At 38.2% G+C, this 17,808-nt stretch overlaps 1 protein-coding gene across 1 annotated transcript; it reads right to left on the bottom strand.

Annotated features, from left to right (window-relative positions):
- Positions 1–5,056: 5,056 nt before the first annotated feature.
- Hint3 (histidine triad nucleotide binding protein 3) lies at positions 5,057–16,056 on the bottom strand. Its single transcript, XM_055599205.1, has 5 exons — positions 15,692–16,056; positions 12,818–12,935; positions 10,461–10,530; positions 9,033–9,159; positions 5,057–7,186 (listed from the first exon to the last, which is right to left on the bottom strand). The coding sequence occupies exons 1-5, from the start codon at positions 15,869–15,871 to the stop codon at positions 7,151–7,153; spliced, it is 531 nt and encodes a 176-aa protein (XP_055455180.1). The 5' UTR covers positions 15,872–16,056; the 3' UTR covers positions 5,057–7,150.
- Between the last annotated feature and the right edge of the window lie 1,752 nt (positions 16,057–17,808).

Below are 17,808 nucleotides of genomic sequence, written 5' to 3' on the forward strand. Positions count from 1 at the left end.
TCCAATGTCATGTGACATATGTCCAGACTTGCCAGGATTTCCAGTATAGGAAATGAACTATTTTGGCCCACTTTCACTATGAGGTGTCCTCAAAGTTCATCTGTTACAGACAAGCAGGAAGCATGAGGACCTTCTACCAGAGCTGGTGGCTGGCACTTGCCTGTCTCAGAACTTTGAGAGTTGTAGTTATAAATCATTTGCTATGTGACTATGCCCAGGATTAGAAAAAGCCCCAAATTATTTATAAGATAAGGGCTTTGAGTCCTAAACCAATAAGATCGGATATTTGTGAAAGAAATATAGCAGGCCTCTTAGAAACTTGATTCCTTCCTCAAGACTGATATTCTACAACTAGTGAAGATCCTGGCACTGCTACCTATTAAAGACTCAAAGGCCATTTCCAGGAAACAAGTGTCAGGAATTGGAGGGAGGAGTGTGTAGTGATTGTAATATGCCACTTCAGGAATGGGACTAATAGGATACAAAATCAAAGAAATAAAAAGTTAGCAAGTCCCAACAAAAGAGGTCATATGTAATGCCAAAACCATGCATGCATTTGTCTCAGGCTGAACATCCAACACCTAAAATGGGATTGGGCACCACAGAGAACCAATGAGAAGAGAAGTTCTCTTCATATGTCCTAGGACTGAAATTTTACACAGGCATGAGGGCATGTGCAAATAACTTCCGCCCCTTGATTGCAAGACTAATCTGAGGCCCTAATGCAGACAATTCCCTACTGGCTAACAGAGTTCTTCGTGTTAAGGGGAAAAAAAAAAAAAGGAGGACGGGAGGAAAGGTGGAAGAAACCTTTTTCCCTCATTCATCCTTAAATTCTGCCATGATTCAAATATAATAATCAATGGAGGGCTACACATTTACAAATAAATATGTCTGCCTGGTTGAGCTAAGCTGGAAGTACCCAGCTTAGCTCAGTCCAATGGCATGACTTCATGTAGGCCAGGAATGTTGGCTAAAACTAAAGCTTCAAAGAACATTAAAAATGAGTCTAAAGAAAAGAGAAATTTGTTCTAAAGGCATGTTGAGAGAAATAAAAGTCAGCAAGGTGACAGAAGCTAGATGACATTTTCTTATAGCCTTGTTAATTTAGTTATTAAATTCTTTAAATATCTATCATGGCTGGATTTAGAAACTCAAAGTTTCACTTAAATTATTACAGATCTGAATGCTGCCAGGTAAGCAATGCTAGGAAGATATCATATTGATTTTGGATTGAAAGTTACCTGAGGGTGATGGCTTCACTGGGGCATTTGAATGTTTGGCTCCCCAGTGGTGATACTGTTTGGGGAAGGCTTAGGAGGTGTGGCCTTGCTGAAGGAAGTATGTCATTGAGAACCAGTTTTTAAAAGTTAAAAAATGTGTACCATTTCAAGTTTGTGCTGAAGTTTAAAATATAAACTCTCAGCTTGTTGCTCCAGCCACTGTGCCTGCCTGCTGCCATGCTTCTTCACTGTGACTGACCCTTAACCCCTAGAATCGTAAGCCCAAAATAAACACTCGTAAGTTGCTTTCCCCATGGTGTTTTATCACAGCAATAAACAGTAACTAACTGATATTAGGGTCCTTGGTAATACTTAAATTTTTTATGGTAACATTATCAGCATCACAAGGTACAGAGGGAGATTGTGGACTTGCCACCAGATATATAAATAAAACACTACAGTAACAGATATAGAAAGATGAAGTAAAAAGACATCAAAATCCAATGGTAAGAAGCACCTCCACCATATTTTGGCTATAATGTATAAAAAGCCTATGCTGAGAAAATGAAATTCTGGATATGGGAGCTGCAGAAAGTGTACTGTTACAGCTAGAAATGAAAGGTATCACAGAAGACCTCACAAAGTCAGGTGTGGACTTGGAATTCAAGGGGTAAAAGATTTCCAAAGGAGTGATTTTGTTATAACAGTAAAAATGACTGGTACATGGCATATAAATTCAGAAAGAGAAGCTAAAAACACTGATGAGTAATATTGAGGATAAAGACTGAAGTTTTGAAAGAGCCAAGAAAATTACATGATCAATTTAGTGCATGTGTATGTGTGTTAAATGGAAGACCACACATAAGCCTGGCCCCCTGAACTATATACCATAAAGCCAACTTAGTAATTTAGCCACTTGATTTAGCAAAATCTCTGATGAAAGTTCTCAAACAGAGAAAGCAGAGGTGTAGAACCCAGGGATGAGTCTAGAATGTTCAAAAGAAGAAAGGATGAGTGTCAGCAAAAACAGATGTTGCCCTAAAAGCAAGGAAGAACTTTTAAGTTCTGGTCCCATCATGACAGTACATGGTGCCAAAACCTGCACAAATCTGAGGAAAAGACATTCCTGCAAACAGTTATACTTATTTGTGTAGTATGTTCTGAAGGGCCAGAATAAAGGCAGGGAGACCAGAAGGAAGCTGCTGATATAATCGAGGTGAGAAATGATACGGGTCATGATCGCAGCAGTACAGTACTGATAGGAAATGGCCAAATTATGAAAATGCTGTCATCAGACTTGGAGATCGGTTAGATATGAAGTGTAATAGTGTCTAGGATTGAGTCCCACACTTCTGGTTTGAGCACTGAACGACTGGGGTTGTCAATGCCAAACAGAAGAATGGATTGAAGATAGAAAACATCCTGAGTATGATACTACTTGAATGGTATCTAGCTTAGGGATTGCTTTAATCAATGCATGATTAATGAACGAGGCTCCATTTTATTTGTGATGTTTTAAATAGCTAACCGAATAGTGAGGGACTAGCTCTCCTTAATCAGAAATGGACAAAGCCATTTTCATTAGGTTGATTTAAGCCAAAATAGGAATTTTCCTGTTATGATGATCACAGTCTAACTCTCTAAACTGTAAGCAAGCCCCCAGTTAAACACTTTATAAGAGGTGCCTTCGTGTCTCTTTATAAATAGAACAGTAACTTAGAACATCTGATCTTTGTTTCTTTATGTGAGAGAAAAGGTATGTCTCCATCTCCAATAGTAAAAATTTTATACAATTCAGCCGAGTTATTAAACACCTTTGATTTGAGTTCTGGATTTTAATAATATTTAGGAAGTCCAGAGAAGCAAAATCTCACATACTACTTCTTTTTATTTTCATTTCCTTCATTACTTTATCATAATAATTTTACAATTATACATTAGTATCACAGCATACATAAGTAATGTTATCACTACTATTTTTTTTGTTGTTGTTGTTGTTTCTCAAAACAAAAAAAAGCCATGGTTGTCCTAGCACTCATGGAGATCTGTCTGCCTCTGCCTCCCGAGTACTGGAATTAAAGTTGGGCACCACTACCACCTGCCCTATTTTAAACATTTAAAAGACAAATTATGTAGTGGTTTGAACAAAAACGGCTCCAATATGCTCATATATATGAATGCATAGTCAAGGAATGGAACTGTTTGAGAAGGATTAAAAAGATTAGGTATGGCCTTGTTGGAGGAAGCGTGTCAGTGGGAGTGAGCTCTGAGGCTTCAAAAGCTCACGCAGGCCCAATGCTTCCCTTTCTGCCTATGGATCAGGGTGCAGCTCTCAGCAACTGCTCTACAGCTGCCTGCATGCCACCACATCAATAACTAAATTTCTGAAACTGCACAACAGCCCCCAATTAAAAGCTTTCTCTTGTAAGGGTTGCCTTGGTCATGGTATCTCTTCACAGCAATAGACCAAGGAATAGGACACATTGCTAATTAGTTTTGCTCTGAGCAGATGTCATGGATCTGTAAACTACCAAAAAGTAACTGAAAACTATCAAAAAGGGCTAACTGGATTTTAACTGTAATTTGATTATTCTTCTTTGTAAGTAAAGAAAGTGTACACTAAAAATGTTCTTTCATTTTTTAATTTTGGTATCAGTGTATGTGTGCATTTATAATGTATGGGGATCATATGTGCAGGTCAGAAGACAACTTTGTAGAGCCCTTTCTTTTCTTTTGCCATCTTTACATAGGATCAGGGTAATAGACGCTTTGATTGCTTTATAAACTCAGTTGTTATGTAACTATGTTTTTTTTTTTTAACCCAAAGTATGGGATTTTAGTTTGAGCTTTAGTTTCCCCACAGCTGATAGTTATTTTGTGTGCAGCTTGTCTTTTGGCAGCTGGTAACAGCCTACTTAGTGCCTCTCTCAGAAAGGGGTGTGGTCTAGGACTGGAGGAGGGTATAAAAATCAGAACACAGCGGTCTTTTCTGAGACTGATACTCCAAACAAGGAGCATGCATTGAGATAACCTAGAACCCCTGCACAGATGTAGCCCATGACAACTCAGTGTCCAAGTGGGTGCCCAAGTAATAGGAACAGGGACTATCTCTGACATGAACTGATTGGCCTGCTCTTTTATCACCTCACCCTGAGGGTGGAGCTGCCTTACCAGGCCACAGAGAAAGACAATGCAACCAGTCCTGTTGAGACCTGATAGGCTGGGGTCAGATGGAAGGGGAGGAGGACCTCCTCTATCAGTGGACTGAGGGAGGGTCATGAGAGGAGAAAAGGGAGGAAGAGTGGGATTGGGAGGGGATGAGGGAGGGGGCTACACCTAGAATACAAAATTAATAAATTGTAATTAATAAAAAATAGATTAAAAATAAAATTAAAATTAAAAAGTAGGGGAAAAAAGAATCATTGACCCTAAACAGCTGGGAGAAGTAAAGGGGTCTGCATCCCCTCTCCCCACTAAACTCTCTCCTACATAGGGTTAGGAAGTTGGAGGAGAGGTAGAGGCATAAGTGTCCCCCCCCCCCCAAAGAAAGTAGAGTTTTAAAAACAAGCACTGCAGTTTAGAGATCCAACACAGGTCCTCAGGGTTTCATTATCAGCCAGTAAGCACCATTGCCCACTGAGCCCCTGTGAGAGGATATAAACCTATACAAACAGAATCAACCAGTTAATAATATTTTAAAGGTCCCCAAAGGCATTTGAAAAGCCCCTTAACCACCTTTCATGTACTATCATTAATGAGGTCAATTACATCATTGCAAGTTTAGAGTAAAACATTCAAAGGTTGTACTTTTCCTAAAGTTTCTCATAATTTTATTGGTATAGAAAAAAAAAAACATGATTGTTAGCTATACAAATGATCAGAAAGCTATTATACAAGGGAGTGCTATAAAGCCTATAAATCTAATTCTGAGAGCACATAGCCCCTACATGGAAATCCCTTTATCCATCTTCTAGTGAATAAGCTGTCAGACCTTTGTATAAATTAACAGTGGAAACAGAACTCAAGGTTCTCCGCTTTCCCACCATCTGCCTAACGCTGAGTCTTCAATTTCTGTTTTTGTGACCTATTACCTATTCTCATCAGTGGTCTCCCTTTCATTACCTCTTTTATCGACATTACCACACTTAACATACTAAAATCAAATAAATCCTTTTTGTCTTACTCCCATAGCATTGCCAACTGAATGTATACTGACAGCTATCATTTCTTTACTTCCCAGCAGTGTTTGGTACTCATTAAATATTAAAAATTATTTGCTGAATTAATGAATTTTAATCCTAGTAGAGAACACCTGATTACAGATATTGTAACCAAGAACTGTAATAAGTGTTGTTACTTAAAATCGCGTAATATCATGCCAAAACAAGAAACGAAAACTAAAAATCTCAGCAGATTTCTTTAATGTATTAGTCTTTACATTTATATACATAATACTATTTGACATTGGCACATGTAGAATTAGCTTTCAACACCTCATCTCCCTTCAGTCACTACCGTGTGTGGACACCTCTAAAGGACAACTGCCAATAAACACTAACTAAATGATATGCCGGCAGTGTTAGCACTGTTAGCATGACAAACGTTTTTATCTATGTCTCTTTCTACATTCAAATCAAGTCTTTTTTCACAGTAAGACTGGATCTAGCCACTATTTACTTTTGTTTTCCTTTCATTAAAAAAAAAATACATATGACAACAGTATCTGTCAGTTTTTGTACAATACTAATTTGTGTTTCTTCCTTGTCTCTTAATGGGTAAAACTGCACATAAATTTTGTTAAGATAACCATGTTGCTGGTTACTATAAATTCTCATTTAGAATTATATTAAAGTAGTTCCCTCTCATCTAAAGCTTCACCTTCTGTGATCTAACTTTTATAGTTTTGTTACCTACGGTTAACCCAAAATATTAAATGAAAGTGCCAGAAATAAACAATTCATACTTCTTAAATTACATGCAATTCTGTACATAAAAATGAAATCTCACACCGTCCTACTCTATCTATCCCACCTGTGATAAGAATCATCCACACTGTCTGTATACATTACCCACTTATAGTAACCACCCCAGTTATTCGATTAACTGTCATAGCATCACAGTAGCTGCATTCAACTTACTATGGGAACAAAGCACAATCATGAACATTGGCAGTATTTTAAATGTACACTACTATCATTGTTCTATTTCATTATGATTGTTACTAATCTCTTCTTGTGCCTGTTATACTCTATCTATCTAAGGTATGCATATGACAGAAAAGCACAGGATACATTATAGGGTTTAGTATTATCCTGGGTTTCAGGTACTCACTGAGAGACTTGGAGAATATCTTCCTGATGGCTAAGAGAATACTAACAAGTGTGTGCATGTGTGTATGTGTGTGTGTGTGTGTGTGTGTGTGTGTGTGACATATATAACTGTTATTATCATCAAGATCAGAGTACAGTGGTGGCATGGTATTCTTTGTTTTGAAAATTTATGTGTAAGAATGCAGAACTATAATAAAATGGCTAATTTCTTTTTCTCCTTCACTGTAATAAAAGTTCTGATTTTTAATCCCAGTTTATTCATCATAAATTATTATTAAGAGCTTGAGTAAAAGAAGCCTGAATTAAAAAAAATATATATGGGATATATCTTGATTAACAGAATTTGCATTAAATGGACTTTTAGCTATAGTACCTTAAGCATAAACCCTACACAAATGATCATTAAAACAAAGAAATCAGTGAGAAAGTTCTCACATAGCTATATGGATGATGTAAGAAAACAGATATTCAGAAAAATGTAAGGCTACTCAGTGGTAGTGTTGTGTATAACCCAGCAAACTTTCAGAGAGCAATTAGCCTTCAAAGAGAGCAAGACAGTAGCTCATCCTGAGGCAGGTTAAAGAACTTGTCCATGGTTTACATTTTTTTTAGCTTTTCAAGCAAACATTCAACCTGTAATAAAGAAAAGAATAAACATAAACATGGTTCATTCTATGTATCATTGTGTCTGTTAGATAACTGTCCTTGTGACACCAAAGTGCAAGGAAGTACATATTTTATCCATAAAAATATCTTACAAAAAAGAAATGACATAGTGTTATAAACCATAGTAAATGTACTCTATAAAAACAGGAGGATTGACAGGGACATTAAATACTAAAAAGTTTCCACTAGAAAAGAAAAATAAATGCGATATTAATGATTTCTTAAACTAGATATATAAGAAACAAGTACACATTACTGAATGAAATAAGTCATTCTAAAAAGGTTGTAGCCTGTGGGATTCCAATTATTAAAAAATGTGAAGGCCCAGTGCAGTGGCATATGCCTTAATCCTAGCACTCCAGAGTCGGAGGCATCCATATCTCTGTGAGTTTAAGGCCAGCCTGATCTAAGTTCCATGAGAGCTAGAACTCCACAGTGAGACCATGTGTCAAAACAAGGAAGGAAGGAAGGGAGGGAGGGAGGGAGGGAGGGAGGGAGGGAGGGAGGGAGGAAAGGAAGGAAGGGAGAAAATTTTGGAAACATTAAAAAGATCAGTGGTAGCTATGGAATAGAAAGGAGACTAAAACAGACAGCAAAGCATAGAGGATTTTTAGGGAAGTGAATCTATTCTGTGTGAACCTACAATGGTGTATACATACATACATACATACATACACACACACACACATATATATATAAGATTTATTTATTTATTGTGTATACAATGTTCTGTCTCCATTTCTGCCAGAACAGGGCACCAGATCTCATTATAGATGGTTGTGAGCCACCATATTATTGCTGGGAATTGAACTCAGGACCTTTGGAAGAGCACCAGGGCTCTTAATCTCTGGGCCATCTCTCCAGCCCCCACATCGCATATTTGACAAGACCTACAGAAACCATAGCAGTAAAAGTGGATCCTGAAGCTAAGGCCTTTGGGAAGAGATGACATGTCACTGTTGGTTTTTTATTGTAATACGCATACCACTACATAGGGATGTGATAAGAAGAAAGGCTGTGAGTATGTACAAGCAGAGGAAATGCATTCAATCCCCCAGTACTTCAAAGCAAGAACATGAGCTTTGAAAAAAAAAAATCTGTATATGAACTTTCAAGTAAGAAAAGCCAGAATTGAAATCCAGATCTGAATTCATTTTTTTATTCTTGTTTTACTTTGATATTTTTATTTGTTTGCTTTTAGAGCTGGGCTTCTCTGTGTAGTCCTGGCTGTCCTGGAAGTAGCTCTGTAGACCAGGCTACTCTTGAACTCACAGAGATCCACCTGCCTCTGCCTCCTAAATATTGGAACTAAAGGCAAATTGCCATCACCACCCGGCCCAGATCTGAATTCTTAAAGCTCTGCTTTTCTATATATGTCTACCTCTCATGCTATAGAATCAGATTGCTCAGAAAACTTCTCAAATTAAAAATATTATTTGGAACTTGGAATTGTAGCATGAGCCTATAATCCCAGCTCCCTCAGGAGACTATGGTAGGAAGACTCACATTTTCAAGGCCCGTCCAGATGATAAACAAGACCTCATTCAGAGGTGTGGGTGGGGTTGAGATATATTAATAGAAAAAAATGCTGCCTGCTAGCATAATAAAACCCTAGTTCAATATTCATCAATGCAAAAATAAATAAATTAATAAATGAATGTATACATTTTCTGGGAGCATTTTGTTAAAATAAGTGGTCAAGCCAAACATAAGTCTGCGTCTGTCTAGGGCTATCAAGAAAAGCAAAACAAAAACTAAAGGGACAAACACTTTAAATATGCTGGAATGCTGCTGGCATAACAGTATTACTTACTGTGACAAACCAGTAAGAATTTGGCCTGTACATCAATTTGGATAAGAAGCCAAACTCTTTGACTGGTGCTATAACATGAAGGTGCAGATGAGAAATGGAACAGAATGGTGGCGTATGGAAGCCCATCCTGAAACAGAACAGATTATTGACAAGTCACTTCTCAATTAGTTTGAAATTACGTTTAAATCATATACAATTAAAATTATCCAAGGTGAGCAAATTTCCATTCATAGATCTTTTATTGTTTCATAGATATTTTATTGTTTTCTTTATGCTCAAGTAGTCCCAAAGTCCCTCATGCTGAAGTTCATAGACAATTCACACCATTTATCAAAGAATGCTACATATAACCTCTAGAAAGTGTGAGTTGCATTATCACTAGTCACTTCGGTACTTAGCGTAATAAGCTTAACTCTGCAAAGACAGGTTTCTATAATGAACCTCAAAGGAAATGTACTAGACATTCAGGGAGGGTTCCTTTAAGGCATAGCCAGTAGATGGCAGGCTTTCACTTTTGAAAAAGATCCAACATTTCTGTATTAAGACCATTAAACAAACTACAACAAACAAAAAACCTTTTGTCATCAGATAAGGTTCTTGTTAAATACTAAAACAACTTACATGATATTTGTCCATAATTTCTTAATTTACAAAACATTTATAAGATCATTCTTTTAAATAGAAAAGCATTTAAACTCTTAAAATCAATTGAATTCTATGGGTTTTGTTCAAACTTTGTTAAATTTTAGAGTTCAGCTCAGCAAGCAATAAGTTCAAATTAGATTTTTGCTAGAAGCCTAGTAACAGTATGTGTGTACATGTGTGGCTGGGTGTCATGATCTATCATGTCTTGAGACACGACTTTTCTCTGAACCTGGAGCTAGACCGGCAGCCAGCAAGCCCAGATGCTCCTGTCTCTGCTCCCAACTCTATGAGGACTACAGGTAAGCATACAACCATGCCTGGCTTTTGAGCTGAATTACAGGCACACAAACTTGGGACCTTAGGCTTACACTGAAAGCACTCTTACAGAACTATCTCCTACTCCCAACGTTGTATTTTTAAACTATGTAAGTCTGTGTAAGTAAATTCACTTTACCTAATTTTATAGGAATTAACATACAAAACTACAAAAAGGGAAGACTTGTAACTATTTTAGCAACATATACTTGTCTGTCCAAACTACAAGCTTTTCAGAAGATGCTGAGGCATGAAAAAAGTATAAAATTTATATTATCGATGATATTACTTAAATTTGATGAAATGTATTAAATTTAATGAAATACTTGAATTTGTCCTCTCAGTTCCTCCTTCCTAGGAATACTACACCTGAAGCATAAATTCTGCCACTGCTGCTTCCCTTCTCCTGAAAAGCAAACTGCAGAAAAACCAGTAATTAAGGTTAGTTTCTACCCAAAACATACATACCTCACATCTGTGAAGTCGGTGAAATTATTCCTTTCAAGAATAGCTTTTCCAGCAGCTACCATGCTCTCAACTGTAAGACAGGAAAGAAACTATATTATACTATGGTATATAGTACACTCAATAAAATTTTACTTCTTTTTAGGTACTTATTTTGTCTTTACTTACCTTTTCCTGGTATTTTTCTTAAATTAATTATTTTATTTTTTTGTGTTTGTATGTGTTTAAGTGTATGTCTGTGTACTATGTAAAAGCCCACAGAGGTCAGAATAGGTGTCAAATCCCATGGAACTGGAATTACAGACAGTTATAAGCAGCCATGTGGGTGCTGGGAACCAAACCCAGGTCCTCTGGAAGAGCAGTAAGTGTTCTTAACCTCTGAGCTATCTCTTCAGCCCCCTTTTTGCTGGTGTCATAAAGCAGACATTGAAGTTACTGATTTTGAAAGTCACTTTCTTCTGTTTTAAAAGATTTATTTATATGTGTATGCCTCTGCGTGTGTGTGCGCGCACACACACGTGTGTCAGACACATGAGTGAAGATGACCATAGAGGCCAAAAGTGTGTCAAATCCCCTGGAGCTGAAGTTATAGGCAATTGTGAGCAACCAAAAATAGTGGATGTTAGGAGAAAAAAAAAACTCTGGAAGAGCAAGAAGCACTCTTAACCACTGAGCTACCTTTCCAGTGCCTTAAAACTTATTTTCTAACATTAGCATTCAAATTTTCCTCCAGGTACACTAGCTATAGTCCACAAATTTTAACGTTTAAGAACTATTTGGAAGTCTGTTTAACAAAAAACTATTTGTTGCTGTGCTAAATATCTAATTTAATTCCATCACCTTCAGATAATATATTTTGTATGATTTCAAACACATTAAATGCTACTTTATTTTGATGCTTAGAATATGGTCTACTTTTGTGAACATGTGCTCTTGAAATCCGTGAGTCTCAATAACAGTAGGTGGATGTGACAATTATAAATTCGTTTATAATTTTCCAGGTACATATTATTTCTCTCACTTTATAAATTACATAAAAGTTAAGTACAACAACTTTAAAGATTTTGATATGAAAATGTTCAAATAAAGGTAGAGAGGAGACAATATAATGAAACTTCAAATGCAGCCAGCTTCATCAGTTACAATTCTGATATGTACGAGCTATAATTAAGTAGTTATTACAGCAGCTTCTAATCTCCATAGAGTTACCTTACCTTGAAGTTAAAATAAAACTTCCTAAGAGGTTATATGGTCTCTAAGAAATAGCCAAAGAATGAAATAGAAACATTTAGTAACAAATACATAATCAATCAAGTATAGGTTAAATATTATGTCTACATGTGTAAATGTTACCCTGTAGTAATAAATCATATATGTTCTAAAGTACATGAACTCCAGATAACTAAAGGATTTCATAGTATTTAGAAACAAGTTTCAAACTGGTAACCTACAAGCACCTACAATCACAAACAAGTCACCTACAAGCTCATGAACAATAATACTACCTCACGATTTTCCATGTAAGAGTTTTCTCATTCATCTCCAGAATGTCTGGCCTGATTTAGCTTTGTTATAGGCCATCAGACAGTGCGGCCGAAGTAATCCAAGACCCTGGTGAGAAAGGCTGCTAAAACAAACTTGAAATAAACTGCAAAATATTTTAGGAAAAGATATCAGAAAAAAGTCAAAGAAAGCATTGAGGAGGAAATACAGAATAAATGAATGAAACAAAATTCAAATCTCCCTTTCAGAATCAAAAAATTCAAACCCAAAACTAAACTATGGTGCTGACTTACCTGCATCTGACACTATCAGGGAGCATACACTCGTAATACATCATAACTTGTTTATAACTTCTCATCACATAATCAACCTCAAAGTCAGGAAAACCATCATTTAAAAAAGCACAAAGCAAAGCCAGGCATGGCAGCATATGCCCAACTTTAATCCAGAACTCTCGAGGCAGAGGCAAGCAATCTCTGTGGGTTTGATGCCACCTCGAACCAAGATACTGAGAGCTTGTCTTAAAAATACGATAGTATAAAGCACCATTCATTATCTCTTGAAAGATTTAAAAAATTAAATATTACCATATCTAAAATTGGTTTCAAATCCACTGTGGCTGGTTAATTTTTTGGTGTGATATATATATATATAACCAAAAAATATGGCCATGAGTTACTAATTTAGTGTGACAAACAGAAAATCGTGGTGTTATTTTTAATTGTTTATTTAAACAGAATGTTTCAAGGAGTCTTACTTTCTCTTTGATTATTTGACTAGACCTTTTTAATTGTCAGTGCTGTATTTAAAGACAACTCAGTGTGATGCAGCCACAAGGAATACTGTGAATATCTTACCCAATTCTATTTGATCTCTATTTAGATCCTTGCAGTTTATCACATGCTTCTTTGGCACCACAAGATAATGATGCAGCGCCGCTGGTTTGATATCTTTGAAACAAGCTAGGTCTTCATTCTAAAGAGAAAGGCACATTTGTTAGTAAATTAAAACACCAAACTTCCCAAAAACTGCTATGCTCAGCTGTGACTTAACCACTACAGATCTATGGAAGGAAAATGGTGTTTAAATTACAATTTAAGCCTAATGAGCAATTTCATAACTGTGCCTTACTTAAATTTGAAAAAAAAAAACAAGTTTTAGCGTCTGTCATGAGGAATTTATGACATTAAGTCAATTTCAAGGAACAATTATGACTAAGGTTCATTAAAACTTTCTTATCAGAATCTCAGTTTTAGTGGGGGTGATGATGGTGACAGTGGTGGTGCACACCTTTAATCCCAGCATTAGGAAGGCAAAGGCCAGCCTGGTCTACAGAGAGAGAGTTCCAGGACAGCCAGGGCTATACAAGGAAACCCTTCACAGAAAAAAAAAAATATATATATATATATCTGTTTTAATTTTCATTATACGTTTTCCCATCCCTACTTTAAGGTTTCTTCACTCAAAAAAAAATTAAAAGTTAATTCAAAAAACATAGTTTTTTCTCAGCAAAATCCCCTGAATGTACTGTTATCCATTAATTATCTATTCCAGGAATCAGAATTCAGTATCATGAGAACCTCATGCCCACACAATTAGTGTTAGTTATCTAAGATAACAAACACAAACATACATTTTGATCCATTTTAAAACAGCCTTTCTAAGGAACTGATATAAGCACTGATACTGATGGAATGATCTGGAAAAGGCTAAGATAAAACCACTAAATCCTGGGCTAGGGAGATGGCTCAGCGGTTAAAGTGCGAGCTGCAAACCCTGCGAACCCTCTTCAGATCCCCAGCACCACATGGAAAGTCAGGTGCAGATGCAGCAGTGCTGGAGGGCTCTGCTGAGCCACTGACTCCAGCCAAATCTACACTTCCGGTTCAGTGAGAGCCCCTGCCTCAGGCAGTCAGGTTAACAGCAGCCGGAGGACAGCTGGCACTCATCTCTTGCCTCCACATACACACTTGTACACATACACCACCCACTCACAGGATACATAAACTGTTTCTAAGTTTAAAGGCAAAGAAACTTGGTATTTCACTCAGCTATTAACTGCATTTCTACTAAGCTTTTAAAATTTTGAAACTGGTTCTGTGGTCTTCTATTGGTACTACCGAACCAACCATTATTTTTTTAAAAATCCAATTCCAAGAATATGTTGCCAAAAATTTGAAATTATATGTGTGTATACATATGTGCATTTTTTTTCTTTCTTGTAGTGCTGGTGATCAAACCCAAGGCCTCACATGCTTACACACTTGACAAGCTCTGCTGTTGAGCTATACCTCCAGGCACACAGTTTTGTTTTGTTTTCCTTTCTTCTCTTTCTTTCTAGACAGGGTTTCTCTGTGTCCTGGAACTCTCTCTGTAGGCCAGGCTGGCCTTGAACTCACAGATCTGACTTTCTCTGTCTCCTGGGTACTGAAATTAAAGGCATGCACCAGCATCACCAGGCTACAGTTGTTCTTTACAGTATGACTTCCCAGAGGGGGAAAAAAAAAAAAGAAAGAAGCCAATTGTCCATAGCTAACAGCTTTGGTAAAACTGCACAATAAAGTACTGAATAGCTCTTAAAATGAATGTAAAGGATCCCTATAATAAAAGCAAGGACACAGGGCGGAGTGTACCACCATCACTGAGCTCTTTCTAAGAGATCCTTAAAGATAACTCCTATCAATACCATGAGCTATGAATACCAGCCATAGCATTTACGTATTATGTGTACCTGTGCCTCACACACAAATAAGACACTGCCCCTGGAGCTGGTACGGCCCTCGCTCAAAATATGTGGTATATCCTTTGCTTAAGTGAATTCTAAAAATACAATATGAGAACTTTACAAAGATCTGTGAGTTGAAGAATTTTCTGTCTTTTATTGGAAAGGTTTCCCAGACAAATTCTTCATGATTGCTGGTAGCCCTGATTATTCAAAATCAAATAATTTCCTCTGCCCTTAACTATATACGTATACCACACCTTATATAAGCCCAATTAGTTCAGGTGTTTAGAACACATAGATTTGTAATGAGAATTTTAAATGCGAGATGATTAGTCCCTCTAAAAGGATTAAGTCTTTATGAGGCATGATGGGATATAAAGACTGTGAGAGCCCCAGGAAAGGCAGAGTTTTGTGGAATGATTTCCAGGCATGGCACGGCTGCTGCACTCTTGAACTCTCAACAGCTAAGATTACCTGCACTTGATCTGCCCAGGACTGAACCTGTCGATATTTGAAAAGGGGGGGGGGGGGGGAGGCAGAGTTCCTGAGGCCCTCCAGGTTGAGGAAGGCGGAAGAGACATTTTCTTCAGTGGTGTAGTCACTTACAAGCCATGAGCTCTTAAGTAACAATTCGACTTCAGACCTAGTCCTGAAATCACACCCCGGCCTATTTTCAGCCAAACTCACACTTCTTCACCACGCCCATGATCTGTTCTCTACTAGTTGTCTCCTCTCCATATTAAAATTAATGTCTAGGGAAGAGCGAGGCTCCCTATAATAAAAGCAAGGGCACAGGGTGCTGTTGTGTCTTAGATGCATGCAAAGGGTGCCTGGCTCTACCGCTACCATCTCTCCCTGAGTGGCAGCAAAGGCACCGCTGGGACACTTCTGGGTCCCAGAGAGAGGTCAGCCACTCTCTGGGTCCTGCTGATCTGCACCGGGCAATGGTGCTGCGAGACGGGACAGGCGGCCGGGTCCCCACCCACCCAGGCCTGTCGCCGCCCACCTCGCAGTGTAAGAGTTCGGTGCTGGGCTCCAGGCCCGCCGCGATGCGACAGAACACGCAGTTGCTGTCAAAGTTCTCGGACTTCGAGGTCCCAGACGAGGACACCTCAGGTCCTTCCCTGGCGGCTACCACAAAGTCGGGACCCGGCTCTCCATCTAAGTCCACCTGCATCTCAGCCATGGCGGCAGAGAGGAGACGTCAGAACCTCACCGAACCTGCTCGGCCCTTCTAGCGACTGGAAGTTGGCGCACGCGCAGGGCCAGACTACTGGTGAGGGAGCCCAGCGACCTTGCGCCGAGTGGGAACCGGCTGCCTTCAGAGGGCGAGCACGGACGCCTTAGGGCTGGCCCCGCCCCCGCGCGTCGCGCCGGTGATGACGTGTGCGCAGCCCCAGCAGCCCCCAACTCAAATGCTTTGCACTGCCTGCTGCATAACCGGAATGCTGGGCTTGGGAGTTGCCGGTAACCTTGATCTAAAAGTGCGAAGGACGTTCTTTGTGATTCTCTACACTGTATTACCGTTCCATTATAAAAGAAAAAACAATGTACAAATTTGATTTTTTTTGTAAGGGTTTGAAAGGATGAGTAAAATATGTAGAGCCTTGTTTGGCAAAGTGGATTTACCGTGTTTTCTGTGTACTTGTTCAGCCACAGTGATTTTAGGATCTGAAACTAAAAACGGCCAACCGAACTTGACATCTGTTTACTTTTTGTTGATAATAGCACAGTGTAAGTTAAAAAAAAGGTCTCTCCTGGCACAAGCATTCATAGACAAAGAAAAGACAAATACTTGAGAAATTACCTGCCGGCTCTTCGTATGTCTCATCTGGTTCATTGCAACAGCTTTCTCGTTTCTCCTGATATTTAGGAGGAAAGGTGGGTAGGGGGAGAAAAAACACCCTTTTAAACAATCATGCCCAAGGAAAAAGTACCAGTTCTTAAGTTAGATTGAGCTCAGCTTTTCATAATACATGGCATTTGCTGAGCACCAAATATGCGCTGTATGTTTCTCTAATTGTGACCCCACCCAGGGTTGCTATTTTTTTATTACAACTCTACAGAAAGAAACAGATTCAGACTTTTTTCTTACCACTCACCTAAACGATGACAAAGTTCAAATAAATGTCTAATTCTAGAATCAATAGAATTTTTTAATGCAATGGTATGATTTGATATGAATTCTTGAAAGGTATGCTCGGTTAGCTTTGCCTGGGAATCTTCCTGCCTCATGCCACCTAGTACTGTACTGACCATGCTTCTATTTTGATGCAGAAATTCTACTTGAAATCATTTATTATAATAGTTGTAACATTGACACTTGTTGATTTAATAATAACAATTATTTGGTGTGACTTTAAATTCAGTAATTTTAAGTGAATTATGTTGTAATCCAAAACACTTAGGTAAAAGTACATGCGTATTCATGACACATTACATTCCCTTTGTAGTTAGCCATGTGGGTGGACCGTCACTGTAGTATCTTCATAGATCCTCAAAAGTCTGAGGCAGGATTCAGAATGAGAAAATTAGACCTTGCCAAATTTAAACAGTATTGTTTCCCATGTCTGTTCTTACACTTTCACATCGCTCTGCTTTTTATGTGGTCTGTGTGTGTGTGTGTGTGTGTGTGTGTGTGTGTGGTAGTAGTGCTAGCGTATGTCTTTATGCATGTATATACTCAGGTACTTGAGCTGCCTCTTAGGCATGGGAAGGTAGGGTTTGATCCTCAACTCTGAAAAAAAAAATTTATGTATGTAACTTGGGATATATATTTATTCTTACTACTTCTCTATTGAATGCAGTCTCTAGAGAAGTTATCTTTTGTGCCTGTTAATATATGTACCAGCAGTCACTCTAGAGTAGTCAAGGACTACGATAATGATTTTTGATCTAGTAACTGGAAGGCTGAGGCTGCCATTCACCAAGATGGAAAACTCTGTGGAACTAACAGATTTGTGGCGCCCAGAGAAGATCAGGCATTCTGTTCTGGGCATGTTACTATATCAATTGAGCTGCTGTGTATAGGCTGTTTATTATAGTAAGCCATTCTAAAATGTGTAAGTCTTAGACTGAAAGGTTTGTCACCAGGCTTAGTGGTGCATACCTTTAATCCCAGCA

Source organism: Psammomys obesus, unplaced genomic scaffold (assembly GCF_907164565.1).
Source record: "Psammomys obesus unplaced genomic scaffold, mPsaObe1.curated_primary_1811, whole genome shotgun sequence".
Lineage (NCBI taxonomy): Eukaryota > Metazoa > Chordata > Mammalia > Rodentia > Muridae > Psammomys > Psammomys obesus.

Bases quoted from the DNA above. Each gene is read 5' to 3' on its own strand.
- Hint3 (XM_055599205.1), bottom strand. From the start codon at position 15,871: ATGGCTGAGATGCAGGTGGACTTAGATGGAGAGCCGGGTCCCGACTTT. The intron at 12,936-15,691 runs GTGGGCGGCGAC...CTTTCTCTTTAG, and splicing joins CCGAACTCTTACACTGCGAG to AATGAAGACCTAGCTTGTTT. The intron at 9,160-10,460 runs GTATGTATGTTT...GTTCTGTTTCAG, and splicing joins ACCGACTTCACAGATGTGAG to GATGGGCTTCCATACGCCAC.